A 23,407-nucleotide genomic window follows, 5' to 3' on the forward strand; every position below is an offset into this window, starting at 1 on the left:
CCATCTATTTTATTTTGTCAAAAAAACCCATCACTCAGACTAAAAACAACACATTTCGTTTCCAGGTTCAGCAAAAGATTGCATTCAGCACCAAACACAGCCCCAATGTGTCCTTGAATACAGAATCACAGAACCATCATCAGGGTTGGAAGGGATTTCTAGAGATCATCTTGTCCAACCCCTCCTGCCAAACAAGTTCACCTAGGGCATGTCACACAGGAATACATCCAGGCAGGTTTTGAAAGTCTACAGAGAGGGAAACTCCACAACCTTTCTAGGCAGCTGGTTCCAGTGCTCCATCACCCCCAGAGTGAAGAGTTTTTTCCTCATGTTGAGGTGGAACATCCTATGTTCCAGTTTGTGCCCATTGCCCCTCGTCCTATCACTCGGCACCAGTGAAAAAGAGACTGGTCCCATCTTCTTGACACCCACCCTTCAGGTATTTATACACATTGATCAGATGTCCTCTCAGCCTTTTCTTCTCCAGACTGAACAGACCCAGATCCCTCAGCCTTTCCTCATAAGAGAGATGCTCCATTCCCTTAATCATGCTCACAGCCCTTCATTTTACTCTCTCCAGTATTTCCTTGTATCTCTTGAATTGGGGGTCCCAGAACTGGACACAATAGTTCAGATAAGGCCTCACCAGGGTGGAATAGAGGGGCAGGAGAACCTCCCTTGACCTGCTGGTCACACTCTTAATGCACCCCAGGGTACCACTGGCCTTCTTGGCCACAAAGGCACATCGTTCCCTCATGGTCAACTTATTGTCCACCAGGACTCCAAGGTCCTTCTCCATGGAGCTGCCTTCTAACAGATCAAACCCCAACAATAACAACCCTCTGAATAATAATGGAGTTATTCCTGCCCTGGTGAAGGACTCTACACTTCTCCTTGCTGAGTTTCATTAGGTTCCTCACCACCCAGCTTTCTAGTCTGTCCAGGTCTCACTGAAAAATCACTGCAGTTCTGCTTCTAGCTCTACCTGTGCATCCTCTGGATGCAAACCACTGTCCCCCTATGCCCATTGCAGAGCCTGGTGCTTGTTCAAAGGAACCAGACCCCTGCAAAAGGCCCATGGATTTACACTGTGCTCCACACTTACAGAGGCACATTGCAAAGAGATGCTCAGGAGCACGTGGGTTATGGAAACCCCACTGGGTAAATGACCCATGGCTGTCATTTCTGTGTACCTTTCAAATGTTTGCTGAGGGAACATATTAGGTTTTCTACCTCTTAGCCCCCTTTCAAGAACAAACAAAAAAATGTGTTGTGCCTCAGGCAGTCTTTTTATTATCTTACACAGAGTTCATGCAATAAAGTCCGTTAATTAAAACATGAATATTTAAAATGGCTTTCAAGAATGGCAGCCTTATCTCACCAGAGGGATGAAGAAAAAAGAGGGGAAAAGAAGGGGGGCAAAAAAGTGGTAAAGCACAAGAAGGCAGGAGATCTTTCATTTTGCCAGAGGAGCATTCAATTATTTAATTGCTGAATGAATGCATTTTCCCCAGCTGCCATTAGATGTTCATTTGCTGCAAGAGAGTCAGGGTGGAGGAATATGTGAAGGGAAGGAGTGAGGGCAAAGGCAAATAGGTAGAGTTTTAATTAAAATGTGAGGTAGGCAAAGCTGTCAATTTTTGGTCAGTGTTGCCTTTTGAAGTGGGGACTTCCTCAATTCAGTGGTCCTGCCAAAGCAGAACATGCAGTTGTTTGCTGCACTGAGACTGCTCTGACACTGCTAAAAGATCAGACAGATAAAGCTTGGCATCCTAACACCTGCCTTAGAGTAACTTTTCTCCTGGAAAGCATATCAAAGTGTCTTGGTGTAATGAGAAACAGCCCCCAAAGATGGAAAGACAGAGAAGATAATGAGGTATAAGGGAGTCAAAGGTACTTGTCTGCATGTAGGAACCAGCACACAACCAGACTCTTGTGTATAGATGCCCAAACCCAGGCTGGGTTGTGGGGGAGGCAGGAGCAGAGATGCTGAGGAGCATCCAGCAGCCTCTAAAGCCACCAACCCTCCAGTGAAGTCCCCCCAAAAGCCAGAGCACATGCTGCAGGGATAGACGGTGCAAGCTTTCCTGTTCATAAGGCACATATCAGGCAGTAGAGAAAGAGCTTTAAGGAAGAGCTGGTGGTCCCTAGGAGTTCCCTGGTTGGACCCACTACTCCAGCACATGCTGTACATTAAGCAGGTAGTAGCCTTTAACAGAGCATGAGAGGACTTCCACGGCTTCTGCCAAGGCAGGAGGAAACATATCCCACCTGCAGTGGGCTTGAGGACAGCTTTGGATGATTGAAGTCTCAAAGCAAATCCTTGTTTTGTCCCCTCTGAGTGCCAAGCCATGCAGGTTGCCCTTTCCACCAAGCTATCAAGCCATGCTGGAGAATCCATCAGCCTGTTTTGGCTGTTGGGGGTTTAACAGAAGTTGTACTTTTCATGGGAAGGAACCCACAAGTATAAACAAACCCAGCTTCTTCCAAAATACACCACAAGGCACTCAATTTCCTGATAGGCCTCATGGTGTGTCTTGAAAGAAACATGGAAAGGATGAAGCATGAGTCAGCCTTGTGTTGCTGCTGTGAATTTACACACTGGGGGCTCTCAATGGACGTGCAGCTTCTCTACAGCAGGAAGAAGCATGCCCTGTGTCTCTGGGTGTCTGGTTGTGAGGGTCCCCATGGGGGTCTCGGGTCTTGGATATGTTCAGAGGTGTGGACTTGCACTCACATGGCTCGGGAGGGGGTGTGCAGACATGTGCAGATGTTTGCAGACTCACTCACATGAGTGTGTATCCACCTCAAAGCAGGTACATCTGTCTGCTCAGCTCTATGCCTGCGCACCTGTTTACTGCCAGGTTTGCATATGCATTTGGGTAAATCATGCTCCTTTGTGTATCTGCCTGCCCTCTGTGTTTTTACATCTAAAGGTGTCCATATGTATGCTGGCATCCACGTATATACACTCATGAAGTGACAGTTCCATCATACTCAGCGCTGGTGAGGTTGCATCTTGAATACTGGGCTCAGTTTTGGGCCCCTGGCTACAGGAAGGATGTTGAGATGGTGGAGTGCATCCAAAGGAAGGCAACAAAGGCTCTGGAGCACAAGTCCTGTGAGCAACAGCTGAGGGAGCTGGGGCTTTTTAGTCTTGAGAAAAGGAGGCTGAGGGGAAACCTTATTGCCCTCTACAACTACCTGCAAGGAGTCTGCAGAGATGTTGGGGCTGGTCTCTTCTCTCAGGTGACAGCAATACGACAAGAGGGAATGGTTTCAAATTGCACCAGGGGAGATTTAGGTTAGACATCAAGCATAATTTCTATACTGAAAGTGTTGTCAAACATTGGAACAGGCTGCCCAGGGAGGTGGTGGAGTCACCATCCCTGGAGGTATTTATAAGGCATGTAGATGAAGTGCTTAAGGACTTCTGGAGTTGGACTAGTCAGGGTTAGTTTATGGTTGGACTCGATGATCTAAAGGGTCTCTTCCAACCCTGGTGATTCTGTGAGCCCTTTCCTGTGTCTATATCTCTGTGTGAGTACATCCATGTACCAAGTCAAGCCTGTGTATCCATGGATCTGACTCTGGACACAGACAAACACAAATGTATGCCAATGCAACTCTGTGCCTATCTGAGCACCTCTGGACAGGACCTGCCTGTGCATGGACAGATGTGTGTGTTCAGCTTGCTGAGGGACAGGGTAGGGAAGAAGCTGGGGGGAGTTTTTGCATTTCTGATGACAAGAGCATGGCTGCATCTCTTGGACCAGGTCAGGGGGACACAGTCAGGTGATAACATGGACAGACTGTCAGGTCTGGGCATGCTGTAGGCTCATGGTTGCACCTTTGAAAGTCTAAAGGCTGCTGCCTCCTTCACTCCCTCTGCTCCCCATGTTGATGCATGTTCTCAGTCAAGCAAGGGAAACCCAGCTGCACTGTTCATGTTTTATAGATGCTGCTCCTGGCTCTCCCTCACCACCTCTTAATTATTTTTTTCCCCTAATGAAATATTAAAAAAACATTTCTTTGAGTTCACAGTGCCTGCCCTTCCCCAGCCATTGCTGACTTGAGAGGAGCTCTCTTCTGAACCAGAGAGAAAAGGTGCAAGACAAATAACTCCTCCACAAACCTTTGAAGCCTCCAGTGCTATGGATGGCATTTCTCCCAAGGCCTCCTGCTCTCTACACAGCCCCACTCCAGAGAGCAAGACCCACTCCTGTTTTGTGATCCAGATGTTTCCCCAGAGTTGTGACCTACACACCAGCTTCTTCTGGCGTTGCATAGTGAGGAAGATGCTACAGACCAACCCTGCTGTAATAAGCAAGGTTAGTGTGTGGTAGGCTTGTACTTAGAGATGCTCCCCTTCCACAGCCATGCATCATCAAGTGTTCCATCCCTTCATACTACCTGACACAAGGGACCTGCCTCAGGAGGAAAAGCAGCTGGAGAACCTGGACAAGAGGTTGTTGCCTTTTTTCTACCTGTCCCAGTTTAGAGTTGGACATTTAGCTGGAAGTCAGAACTGAATGAAACAGAAGTTCAATTGTCCTGGAGCAGGAAAGGGGGTGATTTCTGGAGACAGAAGTGAATAGACTTTTTACATATTCACCCATCTCTGCAACATGCAGAGTGTGGGGCTACTTGCTCTCCTAAAAAGTACATTGGGGCACTGATGTGTGTCACTTAAGAACCCACTGGTGGTCTCTGGAGACACTCAAGCCCCATGGATCAGGGTTGTTTTGGTTACCTCAACACATGTTGCAAACTCTGCTTCTCCCTCTGCTCTTGAGATAGTGCTTTCTTGTCATATATCCCTTTGCCTCCAGCACCCAGAGCAGGAGCATCATCAACCCCAGGAGAGAAAGTGCAACTATTATTCACAAAGCATTCTTTTCAGAGTAGAAGGGCCAGCGTGCCACCTTGCCCTTCCTGCTGGCAAGTGTGGGGGCAATATATCAGGCTCTGGAGTGCAAAAGGAGGGTGGTTGTGTTTAAAGACTTGGAAAAGCTCTTAACTGCTCTCTTCCTCTGCCTTACAGCAAGTAGAAGGCACCAAATCATGCCAAGGCAAAACTCCCACCAAACTTGTCACTATCTCCAACGACAACAGGCTCAAAACATGGCACTGTTGAGCTGCCCATGGGGCAGGCACACCAGGGCTGGTGGGAGGGAAGGAACTGTGCAGAGGGGCATGTTGCATGCAAGAGCTGCTGAGCGAGAAAAGCCACCCCCAGCCTGACAGCTGGTGGGATCCATCATGGCTCTCCCCCAAGGTCTGTTGTTCTCCTTGATGGTTCCTCAGCTGTGGTGGGTCCACAGGGGGCAGGTGGCTGAACTCCCTGAAGGGGCCTCCTGAGCTCCTCCATGGCTCAAAAGCACAGAAGCATGAAAAGCAATCTCATTAAATACCTCTCTATAGTTACCTGGGGACTTTCCTGGTCCCTGCATTTTTTCTTCTTCAGCAAGTATCCCCCTGGCAAGCCAGTTGTCTTTGTGAGCAGCCCCTCTGCTGTTTACTGTCTGCCTTCATGTTATAATTGTTACTGATCTCAAGTCACATCACTCCTTGCTGAGCTTGGCTTACCCCAATGCATGGTGGCTAGCTAAATTTCAGGTCATTTAAAGAAGGCACCCCCAAAATTTGAAATCTAAACATAGGAGAGGAGAGTGTGGGAAGGTTAACAAGGATGAGCACTTAATTTCTGTGAGGAAGGTGGTCAGTCAAGTTAGGTGCTACATTGGTGGGTCATGATGAAAACATCACAAACAATTCCAGGCTGATTCACCCCAGCAGGATCATGCTGGTGCTGGACCTGAGTCTACAGACTGAGTACGTGGCAACCCATCAAGCACAGCTCCTTCAACACAAAGATACCCAAACCCCTGTCCCCAAAACTAACAAGCAGGGAAGGATTAACTTCCATTCAGACAAAAAACAAACCCAAACATCCAGACTGGCAGAGACCAGAGCATCCCCCTCTTCATTTAGGCAAGGTGACAGGGACCTGCACCAGTAATTTTGTTGTCTTACAACACTTACAGGAACCAACCCCAACTTCCTCTGTGCCTGTTTCCCATTGCTGTGGGTGTTCATGTGGTCCAAAGCCCATGTATTGCTGGGAGAACACAGCTCAAACTGCCCCAGAAGCAATGGGACAAAGCATCTTCCCTACCAAGGCATCCCAGTTTCTTCAGGAGCCTGGAACTGCAGCTTTCACCCCTCCAGGTCCCTTCCTCTTCCTTGCTGCTTCTAGGCACTGGGAACATCCCAAGCCAATAGCTGTTTGTTTAATGGTATAGACCACTCAAGACCTATTGAGAGCATTCAGCTTAATGAGGTGTGTGGCAATTATTGCTCTATCAAAGCTGGAGCCAGGGAACAAAAAGAAACATATTTAAACTCAACAGATCTGCAGTTCTGCTGATGTGATAAAGGATGTCCTTTCCCAGCCTGGTTGTCTCACTCTTCTCAAAGGCTGAAATGTAGAATATCAGTATCAGATTGTCATCTGCAGCAAATGCCAGAAGTGAGTGTACTACATGGAGAGTCAACAACTGGAGGTGACATTGGCAGATCCACCCCAGGGACACACAGTTGCTGAATCCTTCCCCGTTTAAAGTGTTACAGAGCCACACTAAATGAGACCTGATGAGAATCCAAACCCCAGTTTTCTAACCTATGGAGCCCAAGTTTGCTTCAGTACTGTCTTGGGGGGGGGGGGTGATGGGATAACAGGAGACAGAATCAGCAACCACAGATGTCACAAAATTTTACAGATCATCAGAATGAGAAAAGGAAAATGTGGGAGAAGGGATGAGTTGCAGAGGTGACACTGATGGACTGGAAGAGAATGAAACCTACTGCTCTGCCTAGCATGGAAAGAGACAGCTGTGGCTTAGAGCACCCAAGTCCATGCTATGAGTGCTCATCATTAAGCCTCTGTTTCAAGCCTGTTAGGCAAAGATGAGAGCCTTTTTCACCTCCTGGATCACTTTACTATTACTTCAAGGCAGCTGCCCTATGCCCCATCTCAGCTAAGTCCTGACTTCATCCTAAGTCTATGGAAGCTGTGTCTGGATAGAGGAAACCAGCCCTGAAAAAGGGGAAAAAAACACTTTCAAAGAAACCTGTGAGAAACACCAGAGCTATATCCACCATAAGAAACAGGATCCACCAGGTCAGAGAGCTCAACACCAGGAAACCCCTGGAGGTCAGGAACCTCAAAGAGGCATCAGACACCTGAAAAGCTCCATGGATCCAGTTTTTCTTGGAAAACCAATGGAGTTTTTTCAGCCTGTTTCTATCACCTAAATACATCATATCTTCAGGATGGGTGGTGAAAAGGGTCAGGAGTGTCCCTTCTGAGATGCTAGCATCCTCATTCTCATATTCAGGCAGTTACAGTTACATCTACACTGCAGATGTGATGATTTTGAATCGAGTGTCTGTGTTTCCCTGCATCTAAATTTCATCCTGTATTCCCATACAAAACATTCGGGGGCAGCTGCTATGGGTCCTGAATACAAGAGGATGTTAAACAATGGCAAATTTGAGAAAAAAAAAAAACAATAAAAAAGAAAGCTTAACTGAAAAGCTGAGCCTTTCACCAGGCTGCCACTCATTAAATTACCCGTAAAAGTCCCCTCATAGCAATAATGGGAGTAGTTGCCTGTGAAACTCCCTCAGCAACTGGATGTAAATTCCACCTTTAGTCTCCCTGCTACAACAATAGTGCATTCAGACAGTAATTGCTGATGTTTCTGCATTGTGATCATGTCCACAAGCTGTTGGGTTCACAATGGAACTGATGGCTTTATTTTTCTCATTTTTCTCTCCCCCCCTTCCCCTCCAATCTCCCAAATAGGACATCTCCATACAGACACATGCACGAGTCAACTCAGTGCTGAAATAGGCAGGGACACAGGAAAACTCTGCTCAGCCACACTGACTCTCATTCCTAATTCTCCCTGCTATCCAGGGACAGGATGCATGGGAATGGTTCAAAGCAGAACCAGGGGAGGTTCAGACAGGATCTTAGGAAGCATTTATTTACCATGACCTTGACAGGCTGGAGAGCTGGACAGTAAGAAACCAAATGAGATTCAACAAAAGCAAGTGGAGAGTCTGGCACCTGGGAAGGAATAACCACTTGTATCAGTACAGGCTGGGGGTGACCTGCTAGAGAGAAGCTCTGAGGAGAAGGACCTGGAGGTCCTGGTGGGTGACAGGTTGGCCATGAGCCAGCAGTGTGCCCTGGGGGCTGAGAGAGACAATGGGATCCTGGGGTGCATCAAGAGGAGTGTGGGCAGCAGGTCACAGGAGGGGATCCTCCCCCTCTATTCTGCCCTGGTCAGGCCCCACCTGGAGTGTTGTGTCCAGTTCTGGGCTCCCTGGTATATAAAAGACAGGGATCTCCTGGAGAGAGTCCAGAGGAGGCTACGGAGATGATTAGGGGCCTGGAGCTAGTGATCTCTCACAGCATCCTAGCTCTGCTCTCATGGATGTACAGACTAGACAGCAGGGGCAAACAGATGGAGAAGTGAGGAGCTGGAAAGCTGCACACCTTCTCCAAGCACCCAGCAAGTCCATGCCAAGAAGAAGGAGAGGAAATGAGAACGCACCCCTCCAACTTTCTTTGCCATTTGGTTGGCAAATCCAAATCCAAACCCAAAGCCAAACCCAAAGCCAAAACCAATCACCTTTTTTTTCCCTTTCTTTTCTCTTCAAGGTCAGCTTTGTTTGTGCCTGGAGAACCGTCACTGGTGGAATAGACTGTATCAAAAGAAGGAGCTGAAGAGGTCAGGGAGAAGTTTGAGACCTTGTCACTGGTCAGTCTCTCACAGTTCTTTCTTTATCAGCCTCTGAGCTTTCACAGTCACTAAAAATCACCACAAACTTATTACATCTACCCTGAGGGAGGTCCAAGGGGAAGAGTGCTACAGAGCAACAGCTGCATCAGGTAGGATGGTAGTTGATGCATTTGTCTCTATGCCTCTGTCCACACCAGGGATCCCCTTCAGCAGTCACTCAGCCACTACTCCAGACAGAAACTCAGCTTTATTGAGAAGATATCACCTTTTGGCCAGCAGAACTGGCCAAGCATGAAGCAAAGCTTCCCAACAGCCACTGAGGTTTGGAGGATGTGTTCTACAGTGAGAGATTTATGGAGTTCAGCCTACTTAATGTAACAGAGGTTAAGAAGAAACGTGTTCATGGGTCTGCAAATGTCTCTCCAAGCAGCAGAGAATGGACACAAGATGACTTTTTAATCAAGCAGAAAAACATCTAATGGCTGGAAGGTGAAACACAAGCACAGAAGTGATAAGCATGTGTGAGGAAGGAGGATTTGCATTTATTCAGAGCAATGGGGACAACAAAACAATGGAAAACTATTCAGGAAAGGTAGGAAAACCCACAGAACTTCAGAGTAGAAATATCTTGGCTCAGGGTTTTTTGAGAACTAAGGAGCTTCATTTAAATATCATATTCAAGTTCTTTGCTAAAATGAATGTGTGAAATTCTCTGGTTAGGACATGAAACCAATCAGATTCATTCATTGTAATAATCTTCCCTGCCCTGGGGCTATCTACCTTACCAAGGAGCAAATAATGTATTTCAGGGGCACACATTTAAAACCTATTTGCATTCAGCATCTTGGATTCCTCCAAGATGGTGATATGAAGAGCAGAAGAATCAGACCATGATGGTTATCTCTGTGGGCCCCCAAAATGTGACAGCACTGCAATGGCCTTCCAGGAACAGAGGAGACAAGACTAATTAGACAATCATTAAGTGCCTAACTCAGCACAGCACTTAAGCACACATTTAACCTTCTCCCATTACAGTGTCACATCAACGTCCCTTTTAAAGCTCCAGCTCTGATTACAGTGAAGTCAGCTCAGGTTTGGGAGGGTCACCAGGATTTTCAGACCACACAGCCATGTGTTTCAGGAAGCTTTCTCATCTTCAGCTCCTCAGTCTCCTACCCCAAACCAGTGTGGGAGGTTATTCCAGGAATGCCAAATTGCATTCCCAAAAGAGACTTTGTCTAAACATCCAGACCTACAAAAGGATTCTGTCTTCTTCCCATGTTGCCTGAGCCAGACAAGGGAAATCTGATGCTGGCCAAAAGTATTTCCCTTGTTGAATTGTCTTATCCAAGAAAGCAATCAATCAAACAAACAAAAAAAACCCCTTGTTCAAGACTTCCCAGAGTAGCAACTTGAGGCAGCTGCAGCAGGGAGGGAAGATGTTGGGGGGTAGGCTGCTGCTGCCAATACATTTCCAAGTGTTCCTTGCTGATCACTAGGACAAGCTCCATGTGCAGCAAGACACCAAAATATCTCCTGCCACTTCTGCACCCTGACAGATTCTTCCCGCCCCCACCACTGCCCAATGTAACCCCTGCAATGTCTGCCCAGGACAGGTGTCTCATTCAACCCAGGAAGGAAATTTGAAGTGGTCCCTCCTGCATCCAGCCATTGAAGAACAGATGCTGCAGACACGTTAGGGTCTATTAGGTAGAGTTAATTTGTGAGGTCACTCATAAATGACCACAAATATCTCAGTGTACCCAAAACAAGTGTAAACTCACTGGCCACGAGTGAAATCAGGCTGTCCATTGTTTTTTTGGAGTGTCCCAGTAGCTCTGCAGCAACAGGGCCAGTAAGTCCACTTCTCCACCATGCCCAGGAGATCTATAGCCTGGGTTTGCAGCAGAAGTTTATCTCCCAGATCTGCTCTTTGGCCATGAAAGCCAACATCCAGCCCAGCAGATGTATTCTTGACCTGCTCTCAAGTGACTTCAGAGAGCAGGGAGAAAACACCATCTAATCCAGCACACAGATGCACATATGCATTCTCCATCCTTTGGTATACTGGTGCCCAGGGATGGGGTATGGACCTTTTCAAAAGGTTCTCAACCCACAATCTGTGTGATTCAAAGCACCACAGCTTCCATCTGCAGCATCTGTATGTTTGCACCCACCCATTTGCTTTAGAAATATATCAGGTATGGAATCATAGAATGGTCTGGGTTGGAAGGGACCCCAAGGATCATGGAGCTCCAATTCCCCTGCCACAGGCAGGGCCACCAACCTCCAGGCCTGGAAGAGGCACATCAGGAAAAGTCAGGGTCCACATTTTGGGGTGGTATCTGGGTGTCTGGCAATTCCTTAGTACAGCACACAAATGCACTGTTGCTTAAAGATTAAAGTGTCAAAACAGGCCCAGCAACAACAAATGACTCAGGAAACAACAAGGGGAAAAGCTCGTAAGGAAAAAAAAATGCTACAAATACAGTCAGGACAACAGTGACAGGAATAATCAGCATCAGCTCTTGGAAATTGGGAGCCCTATCAAAATATTCCACCCACAAAATGCTGTTAAGGGATCGCTGGTTCCCTGTCCAAATTGGATCTCGCCTCCATCTTCCTGATTCAAACCTTTGCAAAAATCAAAACAGACACAGTGACAGACAGAGCAGCACATGGAGGTGCTGGGTGCCCTGCAAGCATCATTTCTACGTAGATGGCATCCCACCAGTGAAAAAAAGATACTTCTGTGTCTTCAATATGGAGCAGATGTGAGCATCCAGAAAAAAAAAAAAAAATCTATGCTCTCTACAAATATTTGACACCCAAAAAGGATTTTGATTCAGCCACCCTTGAGCCTCTTTCATATTTATTTTCTGGGAACATTCAAGCACTCAAGCTGGACTAGGAGAGATCTTTACAAAAAAGCCAATCTTAAGCTTGAATGCTTCAGGATTTGCTGGAAATCTTCTTTCAAACTTCACCTTTGGTTGCAATGAAAAAAAAAAAAAAAGGTCAGGCTTCTTGAGTGGAATGCATAAATCATCCAATCAGCACATGCAAGGAGTGACACGGGACTTGAACGAAGCTCACATCGCTGCGAGGAGGCAGCCAAGGCGGTTCTCCTCCCAAGCTGTTCACGCAGGAGAAAAAGGGCATTGCAAAGAAATCTGAAATCTGGGGAGTGAATATTGCTCTGCTCTCATAGCCAGGGAGGGAGGGAGGCACGGCTGAAGAACTAATTTGCAGGATTTATGGCTCGGCTGTGTGCCTTCCACGTATTGATTCACAGATCAGTGAGAAACGAAATCTCCCCCAAAATACACTGACGAAAGCACTAATACCTGATCATATCCTAATCTCTCAGCTCACGCCAGACTGCGGTCTGCAAGAAAATCATGCTGCACAGCTTGGACTTGTGCCTGGTAACCTCCTTCCTACTGCAAGAAAATTTAGCATCCTCCTCACCACCTTGGAGAAATTCGCCCCTGATTTGGGGGTGGCTGCAAAAGCCAGGCAGGAACCCCAAAGCCCAGGCCCAGATGGGTGCCAGCTTTCTCCCAGGGGGCATTTCAGTTCAGGACCTGAAGAAGACCCTGTGATGGGGATCTGAACGTCACCAGATTGGAGGCTCCCCTCCTCACTGCCCAGATTCCTATTTAGCATCACACCTCCGCTTTACATAACCTGTGTGCTGGCAGGTGGGACAGGAGACTAGAATAAACATATCAGAGCGGATCTGACACAGGCACTGAAATAGAGGATTCACTTTTGGACCCCACGATTCCTTTCTGCTCTGCATGGTCCTGTAGCAGGTATGGAGACCACATCAAATCTCTGAAAGAAGCATTTCCCTCCGCAGACCAGACTTTAGGAGCTTCTCACCCTTATTCATAGCCCTTTTTGTAATGCCTCATCTACCTCCCTAGTCCCTTTCAAACCCATATCATAGTGAAGATCATCATCAAAACACTGATGAAGTATCTAGGAAAGAGCCCCAGCAAAGGCACCAACTAATTCCACAGAAGCAGCACAGTGAGTTTTCTTTCTGAAAGCCTCCAGAAGGAAAACCAGGCTGAGAACAAAATGAACATGCCTTCTGTTGCCATTCCCTTGAACCAGACCTGAGAATTCAGGTTTTTTCCCATGAATTAAAATGGTTGATGGAGCTGCAGCCCGCCTCGGGAGGTAGTTTGGATCCTGCCTTTTCTAGGACATCTGTAATTACATTGGAAAACTGCTTGCCCTCAGGTAAGATTCTCCCCTCAGCAGTTCTGAGGCTGCAGAAGTAAAACAAGCAAAGCACAAGCCCCGGGAATGGATGAAACTATTTAGGGTATATTAAGGGGAAGATGCTTTTCAATTCCAGTCATAGGCTCATAAAGAGCCACTGAGGATTATCAGACCTGCCTATGAATTAGGGAATAAGGTTTTCATACCAGGCATCCACAGAGTCAGACACAGAGGTGATGTGGACATTGTGAGACCGGGGAGAGAAGATCCCAACAAGCCCTCCCTCCCGAACGCCCCCAAGCCGCCTTCCACTCACCCAGGAACTCCACTCCGCTGCTGTCCTTGGGGCTGCTCATGCAGTTCTCCAAGTAAATTCCATCCTTATAACAATCTTCCTTCTTCCTGGTGATCCCCAGGATCTCGCTGGCCTGATCTAGGACCTCCCCTCCTGAGCAAGAGCACGGGGTCTGCATAATGCCGCACGGGTGGGAGCTGCTGCTGATGGCCAAGCAGGCGTCCAGCCACTTGCAGAGCATCTGGCAAGCAGCTTTGCTAGGGTTCCTGTTGCCCACCACAAGGTACTCCACCGAGAAGTCCCTCTCCTGAGCCTTTGTGGGTTTCCACCTTACGGGCCAGTTCTCCACGCCCGGTGGCGCGGTCTGCTTCATCTGAAGGAACTGCTTGTTGGACTGGAGGAAGGCGTAGCGGGTGGACCCGTCGCAGAGCTTCAACACATCATCAAAACTCTCCATGCCCAGGTAGGTTCGGGTGGACTCCAGGAAGGAGTCGAACTGGTAGGTGCGGATGTGCTGGTGGTCACATACGCCGGTAGGTTTTAGGATCTTCATGTACAAAGTGTACCTCCGAGGGTCAGGGTTCTGGATAATCCAAGAGCAGAGAGAGGAGTTCAACGGGAAGACAGCAAAGGAGGAGAAATACCCAAAGAATTTCCCCTGGACCAAAGTGGTGCAGGGAGTTTGTCCCAGGTCCAGAGCGACCACGGTCCACACAAAGTAGAGTGGCGATACCAAAAGCAGGTTCAGGGCAGATCCAATGCTCCTCATCCTAGGTCTCTGGTCCTCTGGAACTCAAAGTAAATGTCAAGCAGGCGCCAGATCCTGGACATAACAGGGACCAGCTTAGAGGAAAAGTGAGAGTTTAAGAGGCTCTGGATCCGAAATCAAGCCGATCCTCCCATGTCTGGATTTGAGCTCCCTCCTGTGGCCATAAACAACACCTGGAAAAAAAGGGAAGGGAGGGAGGAGGGGAGAGAGAGAGAAGAGATTCGGGATTTGTGTTTGTTGGTGTTTTGTTCTTTTCTTTTTCTTTTTTTTTTTTTCTTCTTTTATTAACCTTTTGCAAGGCTCTGAATCCACACAGCATCCCCGATCACAGCACATCTTATTCAGGGAAGGTGCAGTCCCACATTCTCATCCCCATGCTAGGGTTAGGGGTATCACCATCCCTATCCTAACCACCCAGAAGGGGCTCAGATGTGACTCACAGTGGGGCCAGCACAGCTGTGACCCCACTTTCTCAGTGCTCTCTGCCCATACAGTGCCCCTCTGCAGAGCTTAGCAGAGCCTTTGCAGTGATTTCCAATCGTCTCCCCAAAGCAAACATCACTGATCTCTATTTTAGGGGGTTCCACCCCTCTCCATCACAATGCAGCCAGGGTGCTGGTTCAACACAGACTTCAGGCTGCATCTGAGGAGGGTGGGCTGGGGGTTAGTGTGGGTAGCTGTGGGTAGCTCCCTTCCTCCTACCAGCCCTTTTTATGGGGGCTTCTTTCTGTCTCTTTTTCTCTCTCTTCCACCAAACAGGTGCAGAGGAAGTGAGCTGCTGTTCAGTACCCCAACCCTGGTCTAACCCTGAGCCGAGACAGGAGGTCAGAGCTGGTAGAAGCTGTGTAGCATGTACAGGAGAAAAAAAAAAAACAAAGCATGGTAGAAACAGATTTTGTCTCCCCACATCATTCAGCCACCCTGCCTTGCACCCCTGTGTGCAGGACACCCCAAAGACAGCAGCACGGCAGCTAGGCACAGGGTATCTTCAGAGACTGAAAGTCCTCCTTGCCACCCCCAGAACCTCTTTCAGCCCCCAAAGCACCATCAGCAAAAGCAATATACTAATTACATTCCCATATATCACCTATTCCCTGAAACAATTTGTAGCCCAGATGCCCTATCCAGCACAACTGCCCCTGTGCCCCACTCCATGCTAAAGAGACTCCCACACCCTCTGCACTCTTTTAAGTCTCCCTCTTTCTTACACCATCAAGAAAAGCCCAGTGTGCTCCCTTCCCCCCATCTCCCCTTTTCCAGGGGAGGAGAAAGAGCAGGAAGCCCCATTAGAATCAGGGCTCTCCACTTTGTACCCGCTCTTACTGCACTGTGCACCCCCTATGTTTGGGGAGAGGACCTATTAACAAGTGCAGGGGTTGACAGGCAGGAGGGTCAGACCCTGACTGTGGGGCACAGCTTCTTCCACTGCTGGGTGTACAGTCACAGCTCAATTCCTTCTCCCTTTTCCAGACATTTCCTTTCCTGCCCTCTTGACTCACTCCAGGTAGAGAAAAATCAGGATTTTCCCCTTGGAAGTGCAGTACTTGCTATCTCCAAAACTGGGTAGTTTCCCAATTTTAACAGGACAAATCAGCCCCCTGGGAGGGGAGTTCAGACTACTGCTTTGATTTCAGGAGCTTCCATGGTCCAGGTTAGTGAGGAGCAAGTGCTTAGAGCCTCTGCATTGAAGTATGAGGGCAAGCAGCCCAGCTCCTGCAATGCTAATATTGTCCTGGGCTGCAGCCCCAAAATAATTCAGATAATTTCAAATATGCTTCTCCATGATCAGGGATTGGCACCTGGACTTTCACCAGGGTGAAAATCCATGGAGAGGATCACATGCTGTTAAGGAGGAGGAAAAACATGTCTTGTCCACTGCAGGCATTGACCTTCCTCACAGCCCCATGGTGCCCACACCTCTCACCCCTAGTGCTGACATCTCTCTCACTGCCTTTGCAGACTGCAAGCAGAAGAAACTTCCACAGCAGCCAAACACATTCCCAGTAAATCTACAATTCAGGCAGCTAAACCCAGTCCCAGGAGAGACTGAAAATTAAGAGATGAAGCCCATAGACCAACCTGTGCATCTGTGAGGAAAGAAGCAGCCAATCATCTCAACATTCACCCCTTGGTTTCTCTTTCTGTATCAAAGTTTTGTCTCTGCATTGCCCCTTTTTCTTCAAAAGCCTTTTTTTCCCCTCATTTTTTTCTGGGGAGGAAAGTGTTAGGCAGCTCAAAAGTCAGATCTGCTATTTGCAAACTGTGTTTCATCCAAGCTTCAAACTGCTTCAGCCTCTGCCAGCGGATTCCTGAGTGTCTTTTAGACCTGACACTAATCAGCATGAAGTCCAAATGCATTTTCACTTAAATTTTTCAGAAGTCAGGTCCCCACTCTTGACAGTGGTTTGCAGCCTGCAAAGCTCTGCAGTGCAAATCACACTGTGCCAGGCTCCTGCCTGCCTCCAGGGCTGGATTTCAGGAACTCAGCCTGCTTAGAGGATGCAAAGCAGCTCTCCCTTGCAATGAAAACCACAGGCATCAACCAAGCATCCTCTAAATTTCCAGAGAGTTCCTTCTGATTAGCAGGAGGGGTTGCCTGCAAATGACTGCCAATGCCTTAAATATCAGCTTTGGTAAGGAAATGGTGCTTGCTGAGTTAAGACTTGAAAAAGGGACCTCTGGTTTGCTTCTCCCTTGCTGCAGGGCAGTGCCTGAGCAGCTTGTGCTGCTTGCAAGCAGGCGCAGTCTTTGCATAGCCAAAGTCTATCCGACCTTCACACCGATGAGCCAGCTAGGGATCATCTTAACCCCTGGTCTGAACAGTGAAGAAATTTGCCTCTCCAGATTGGAAGCAGGAGCCAGCAGTGCCTCCATAGCAACAAGATGATTAGGAGACAGGGCCTGTACTAAGATCTGGTCCCTAACGGTGACTTCAACGTGTGGGATTCAGCCCAAGCCTCCTGCCCTCCACAAACCCAATTTTCCTCCTTCTGGCCACAACCCCAGCTCCTGAATAATGATGGTGCAGCGAGCACAAAATACATCCCCCCTCACCACCCCTCTCTCTGGGAAAAGCACCGTAAAAGCCAACAAACTTTAACTAAACAGACCCGCTAATGGGACGCTGTGTTACGGTTGTTAGGTCTCAGAATTGATTTCCCCTGAATGCAGTCCCATCTGGAAGGTTTCACCATAAGGAACATAAACATATTTTTTTTTTTTCCTCCTTCAACTAAGCTTTGCTGAAGTGGGAATCTTTACTCAGAGCAGAAGTGGTGAATAGACTGGGTCTTGGCTCAACAGGAGTTGGACCTGGCAGGGAGGGAAGATGCAATAGGGCATTGACTGGTTGCTGCATTTCAGCAGAGATTTTCATCATCTACACTTTAATCTAGAAAAATCCCAAGGGAGACATATGCCAGAGTTTTAAATGTGTGAAACAGCAAATTGTTCCAGTGTTGAAGACCACGTTCCTATGGCAAACAGGTTAATTTTCCTATTTTCCCATGGTAGTTGCCACAGTTACCATCTAGGAAGCCTGTCTCTCTCTGTTACATTCCATGCTGGGAGATATCCATGCCTAGCCTTCATCCCTTGGCTCCAACTTGGAGAACACTCCACCCTCCTGTCCCTTTCCCTCTACTGTGCCTGGGAGTTGGGTCTAGCAGAGAAGCCTTTGCTGCAGTAAAGCTTAGGAACAGCAAGTGACAGGTACCTCAGGCGGCCCCTTGACTGCATTTCTCAAGGACACACCAAAGGACAATAATACTGCTTTCATTGTGTGTGTTCCCAGCAGAAGGAAGGTGTTTGTCCCAAGTAACCCACAGAAAGAGGATGACAAATTTAGTTCAAAAGGCCCTTGGTTTCCTTGTGGGTATGTTAGACATCATGAAGCAGGCAATTACCAAGAGATGTTAATCACTGTCACAGCCCCTGCATCCTCTTCACCACTGCCCAGAACCCTGGTAAATTTTGCTACTTCCTTGCTGAGTATTTGCCATCCCACCCTAGAGCTCACTGTGTGGGTTCAGAAACACAGCCTGAGACAGACCTCTACAGCCTAAACAAACCCAAGCAGGGACTGGGTCACAAGTTACACCTGGAACCTTGGCTGCCCAAGGGGTTTAGGTACCCATTTTGCCCTGGTCCCAGTGAATTTTGGAGCCTGAAAAGCCATGGTAACCTGTTTGGTGGTGCATCCTATCCTCTTGCTGTAAATCAAGATGATCCCAGTCTGAGGCTCAGCTTTCTACACCCTTCATGTACTTGCTTGCTTTCTGTTCATGTCCATGTGCCCCAAGCACACCTTACAGCATCCTGGGCATACCAACTGCATTCCCTGCTGCAGGCAGCATGGGATGTGTGTGAGCAGGAAGGGATCAGGGCTCCCTCTGACTCTGCTACAACAGCCTTCATTCTCTGCCTGAATAGCTCCAAATGATAATTGACCCTGCCCACCAAGACCTTCCATCCAGATGGACATCTCCACAACTGCTGTGCTCGACTCTGTGTCAGTGACCTAGAATAGGGATTTCAACTCTGCAGGAGCCCATGAAGTGCAGGCAGCGCTGCAGTGTGCCTTGCTTTGCAGGGTCTGTGCACTTCACAGAGTCCTCCCACGTGAGAAGGGCAACCTCCTTGTTTATGCATCCACCACCTTCCTCCACTGTGCTGGTGACACAGGACTCTTGGTGCAGCAGGCTGGATCTGGCCAATGGAGGGCACTCTTAGACATACACACACACACACACACACACACACACATACATGCCTTCCACGGAAAAAAAGGGGGAAAAATTTCCAAAAGACTGCAGAAAGAGCATCCTTCCCCACTGCTGCCTGCAGGACCTCTCTGAACACTCTCAACCCTGATCTGCCCCCACTAGCTCAGCCATTCCCCAGCTTCCCTCTCTCTGCCCACCGGCTCAGATGCGCTATCATCCACGATTTATCTCCCTCTGCCTTTCTTTCTCCTGACCTTGCTGCATGGTTGACATGCCAGCAGGGTGAAAACCACTGTCATCACGTTAATCCTCCTTTCCTGGGGCTTCCCATTTTCCTTGTAAGAACTCCCCAGATACCAAGCAAAATATCCATTCTGCCAGAGGCAGAAAACCACCTGTCCCCAAAACGCTCAGTCCCTTGTCACTCTGAGAAAACAAGGGAAATGAGTATCCTCTGTCCTTATTTACAAGGATCTCCTAACAGAGAGAAAAAGAAGCTGCAACTGCTGGGATATTTTCTTTTTGCTACTGAGAGGAGTGAGCAAAGCACAGTGGAAATGCCTGGGGGAAACGTGGTGGCATCTGTCACCCAACAGCACACAGAGGAGTCAAGAAGGGCTCAGCCCTGGCTGTGGTTTGGCTGCAGTGGCTCTGCTGGGATGGCAAGGAGAGGAGTTACCTCCAGACAGCACCTAGAGAGGGATGGAGCTTGGGCAGGCCCTGGTGCAGCACCTCTTCTGTAACATCAGTACTCAAAATTAGGGTATTGATTTTAATACTGTTCAGTATTGTTTTTAATGATTCATCTTTCTTCTCCTCTGTTTTCTGTGAGCATTTATGTGACTCTTGGCCCTTCCCAGCAACAGATTATCCATAGAGATTCATGTGTATTTTCTGGCACAGCAGAATCTACTGAAAAGGCAGCAAAAGGATGGCTTGGTGGGTATTGCAGGACTGGGGAATCCTTTAGGTCTCACCCTGACTTTTGTGCACACACACTCTCTGAAGAAGCGTTTCAGATCTGGACCACATCCTGGAAAGGCTGCTAAACCAGCTCCAAGCTGGAGCTTCCTGAGTCAGGATCTGGCATGGCCAGATCTACCTTTGGACCAAATGCTGAGAGATGAACTCAGACAAAGTCCCTTTGGGAAACAAAGGAAAGCAGACAAGGGTCAGTTAGACAAGAGTCCAGCCCTGCTCCCCCTCCTGCTGTTTCACTTGCCAAAAATACATCTCCACATGGACTCCTTGTGACCCAGCACACTTGTTCCACTGCTGCAGAGTCTGATGTACTGCCCACTGCCTCTATCCATCTCAGTCTCCTGAGTGCAGAGAAACCCTGAATCTCACCAGCCTGCTGTGTTAATAAATTATATTTATACACACTAACATCCTTCATCCCAAATTTCTTTCAGGTCCAACCTAAAAAGGCACCTGCTTTGGGGATGAACTCCAGCAGATGTGTAACAGCCTGCAGGAGAAGCATGAATAGGATTGAAAATATTTGATCAGATAATGGGGATTTGCTTGTGAGGACAGAATCCCAGCTCTGTTTCGACTTTAAATGACAGGAAGAGATAATGTGGGGAAAGAGGGGGCTGAGAGGGAATATGTAGAAATGGATAAAACCAGGAAGCTCCAGGAGGCTTTCAAGCACCTTGAGGAAACTCCTGAGAGCCTGAGCCTCAGTTGAACCATCTGATCCCCTTCACCTTTGGCTAGATGTGAAGACACTACTGGGCAGAGCCAGAGGCCAGGTTTTAATCCTGGCTCCAGGATTAATGCATGCTCCCAATTAAGTTATCTCTGCCAACTTCTGCCTCCATTTTCCCAGCTGAAAAGATGGATGTAAGAAGATCCTCTGGTTTTCTCTAGTACCCTGTGATCTAAAAAGCTCTAGAAAAGTGCTCAGGATCATGACTAATTTCCAACATACCAGGATTTAATCTCAAAATGAGATACAGCCTGGAGAAAAGGAGGCTGAGGGGAGACCTCATCACAGTCTATGACTTCCTGACAAGGGGAGTGAAGGGGCAGGCGTCAATCTCCTGTCTTTGGGGACCAGGGATAGAGGGAATGGTATAAAGTTGCAACAGGGGAGGATTAGGTTGGATATTAGGAAGAGGTTCTTTACTGAGAGGGTGGTTGGGAACTGGAACAGGCTTCCCAGGGAGGTCAGAGCAGCAAGCTTGACTGAGTTCAAGAAGCACCTGGACAAGGCACTCAGGCACCTGGCTGGTCCAGTCTGGAGCCAGGAGTTGGACTCAATGATCCTTATGGGTCCCTTCCAACTCAGGATGTTCTATTATTCTATGATTCCCTGATTCACAACATTACAGACTAAGGTCTCCACTCCAGATCACATTGATTGAGGCTGGGCCTATAGCTAAAACTCTCAGGCTTGTCAGGCTCAGTTCCTGGCTCTGCACAATTTTTTTCAGTGCTTGGGATCAGGAAACAGCTGAACAAAAAGACTGGACCCTAAAATCTAGGACCCAGTAAAATTTCTCTAGAGAAAAGCCTGGCAGACAAGGAGGGCCAGATGTGCTCCATCTGGTCCTAGATGTGTCTGCCAGAGGCAAGTGGGCCTGGGGCTCTGCAGCACCTTCTGTTGGGTCCAATGTAGCCTCAGGGAAATGCTGTGTATGAACTTGGTGTCTTTTAAACGACAGCTCAGCCTGGGCTACAGCTGTGTTTGTCCTTAACGTTCCTCTACAGGAATCAAATGTTATTGGTATGGTGGCCTACCACCAGGACTGGGAGACTTCTCAAGGACTGGATGACATAAGGATGGGTTGGATCCCATTGCATAGGAAAGTCAAGAAGACTACAGGATTCCTGGCAGAAGACAGGTGACAGAGGTTGTCATAGGTTGTCATCTTTCCCTGCCTCAGTTTCCCATTAGCAAAACAGGCTTAAACCCCAGTTAGCAGTTTAGTTGGCCATGGCTTCACAGCCTTTCCAGATATTTCCTCACCCCCAGGGGAATACACAACTCTCCTGATGCTGGTGAGACCAACCTTGGTGCCAGGTTGACCTATATCCTCTGCCCTAGCTCCCATCAATCCCCATCAATGGTACCACCCGAGGAGCAATGTGGATTGCTAGAAGCACCCTGGATTCTGCACCAGCAAATCCTAGGAGTATCCCACCTCCCCTGTTACCTTATTTCTGTCTGTTAGTTTACCACAACCAACCCTTTATATCCTTTTTCCCTACACTCCCACCCTACTCCCAAGTTACACAAGAGGGCCTCTGAGGGCAAGGTCATCCTCATGAGTGGCAGAAAGCAAGCGGGGGCCTGACTGCTTCCATTGCTGCTCATTCATACTGGGAACTGCAATGAGATTGATTGGAAACTCAGCTGGAGGTTAAAAGCACTGGTGTTAGCTGGGAAGCTAAGTGGGAGCCCCCGGGGACAGGGTATATTTAGGGTGGGGGGGTCTGGGTATGCATGCTGAAGCTCACACATACATTGGGGGTGGGGGGGAGCAGAGCAATGGCTGTCAAACCCAAAGCTGGGCTTTGAAATTCCTTGGGTTGCACATGCACAAGCCATAGCTCATAAATGTCTCCTGACGCTGCTCACTTATGCATCCCGCATAAATCATATGCACCAGGGCTCATTTTCTGCTCCCTGAGGCCAAGAGCCTTGACAGAGCTCATGTCCGTGTGGCTAAACTGCCAATCCTCCAAAGCAGAACAGCATTGCCACAGTGTCTAATGCCCTTTCCTTAGCTGGAGATGGTTTGGGAGTGGGGCTTGTTAGCTGAAGCCAAAACCCTGCCAGGAAGCGTCCTGAGATGTGTAGGCTGTGCTGGGACAGTGTTTCAGTCAATATCCAGGACCTCTGAAGTTACTGGTGCAGAGATGGATGGTGAGGATAAAGGGAAAACTGGTGTCTTTTAGGGATCTGTTCCTGCCTGGTCAGTCTAGATGCCCTGGGACTGAATACCAACTGGATTTGACCCTTTTCCTGCCCCATGGCAGCCTGGAGTTGGGCTGGCCAAGCAAAGGAGGGAAAGGGGATGAACACCCAAGCAGCTGTTTTTGCAAACAGCTCCAGACTAGGATCTGCACTAGCTAAAGTCCTAGTGCTTCTCTCAGCACCAGGAAAGCAGATTTCTACTTCGCTGTCCTCTAGCTCTTTACATGGCTGAGTATGATCAGCAACAGGGGATGACCACAACCAGAAACCTTTGGCAAGCCCTGGATGAATGGAAGTTTTAATTTGTGCCCTTTTTCTGACCCCTTCCATGGCTTCGTGCTCTGGCTCAATGACCGTGCCTCAGTTTCCCCATCTGAAAAAAATAAGATTGACACTAGGATAGATTTCCTAAGGCAGCAGCTGGGAAAAGAAGGAAAGACTATCTCAGGGTCCAAATTTACATCAACCCTGAAAGTGCACTGCGCTCAGTTTTTGAATGCTGCAATCTCAGCACAGTTAAAACTGGGTTGGGAATGTTTCCTCTTCTGACACCAGGAATATAGCTCATAATTTTAGGCATTCAGTTTCCAATGCCCAGTGATGATATCTTGAAATTGCACACAGAAAATAAACCAGCAT

General features: G+C 48.1%; 1 protein-coding gene across 1 annotated transcript in view; it reads right to left on the reverse strand.

Moving 5' to 3' along the window:
* ADGRB1 (adhesion G protein-coupled receptor B1) overlaps positions 1 to 14,116 on the reverse strand; it is a gene marked incomplete at both ends in the record, with an annotated part of 216,676 nt that extends 202,560 nt beyond the window's left edge. Inside the window, one exon of the mRNA XM_084279731.1 lies at positions 13,369 to 14,116. Within this exon, the coding sequence (XP_084135857.1) occupies positions 13,369 to 14,116 (748 nt within the window). The remainder of the gene's footprint in view (positions 1 to 13,368) is intronic.
* Between the last annotated feature and the right edge of the window lie 9,291 nt (positions 14,117 to 23,407).

This window comes from Gallinula chloropus (genome assembly GCF_964237585.1).
Source record: "Gallinula chloropus genome assembly, chromosome: 2".
Lineage (NCBI taxonomy): Eukaryota > Metazoa > Chordata > Aves > Gruiformes > Rallidae > Gallinula > Gallinula chloropus.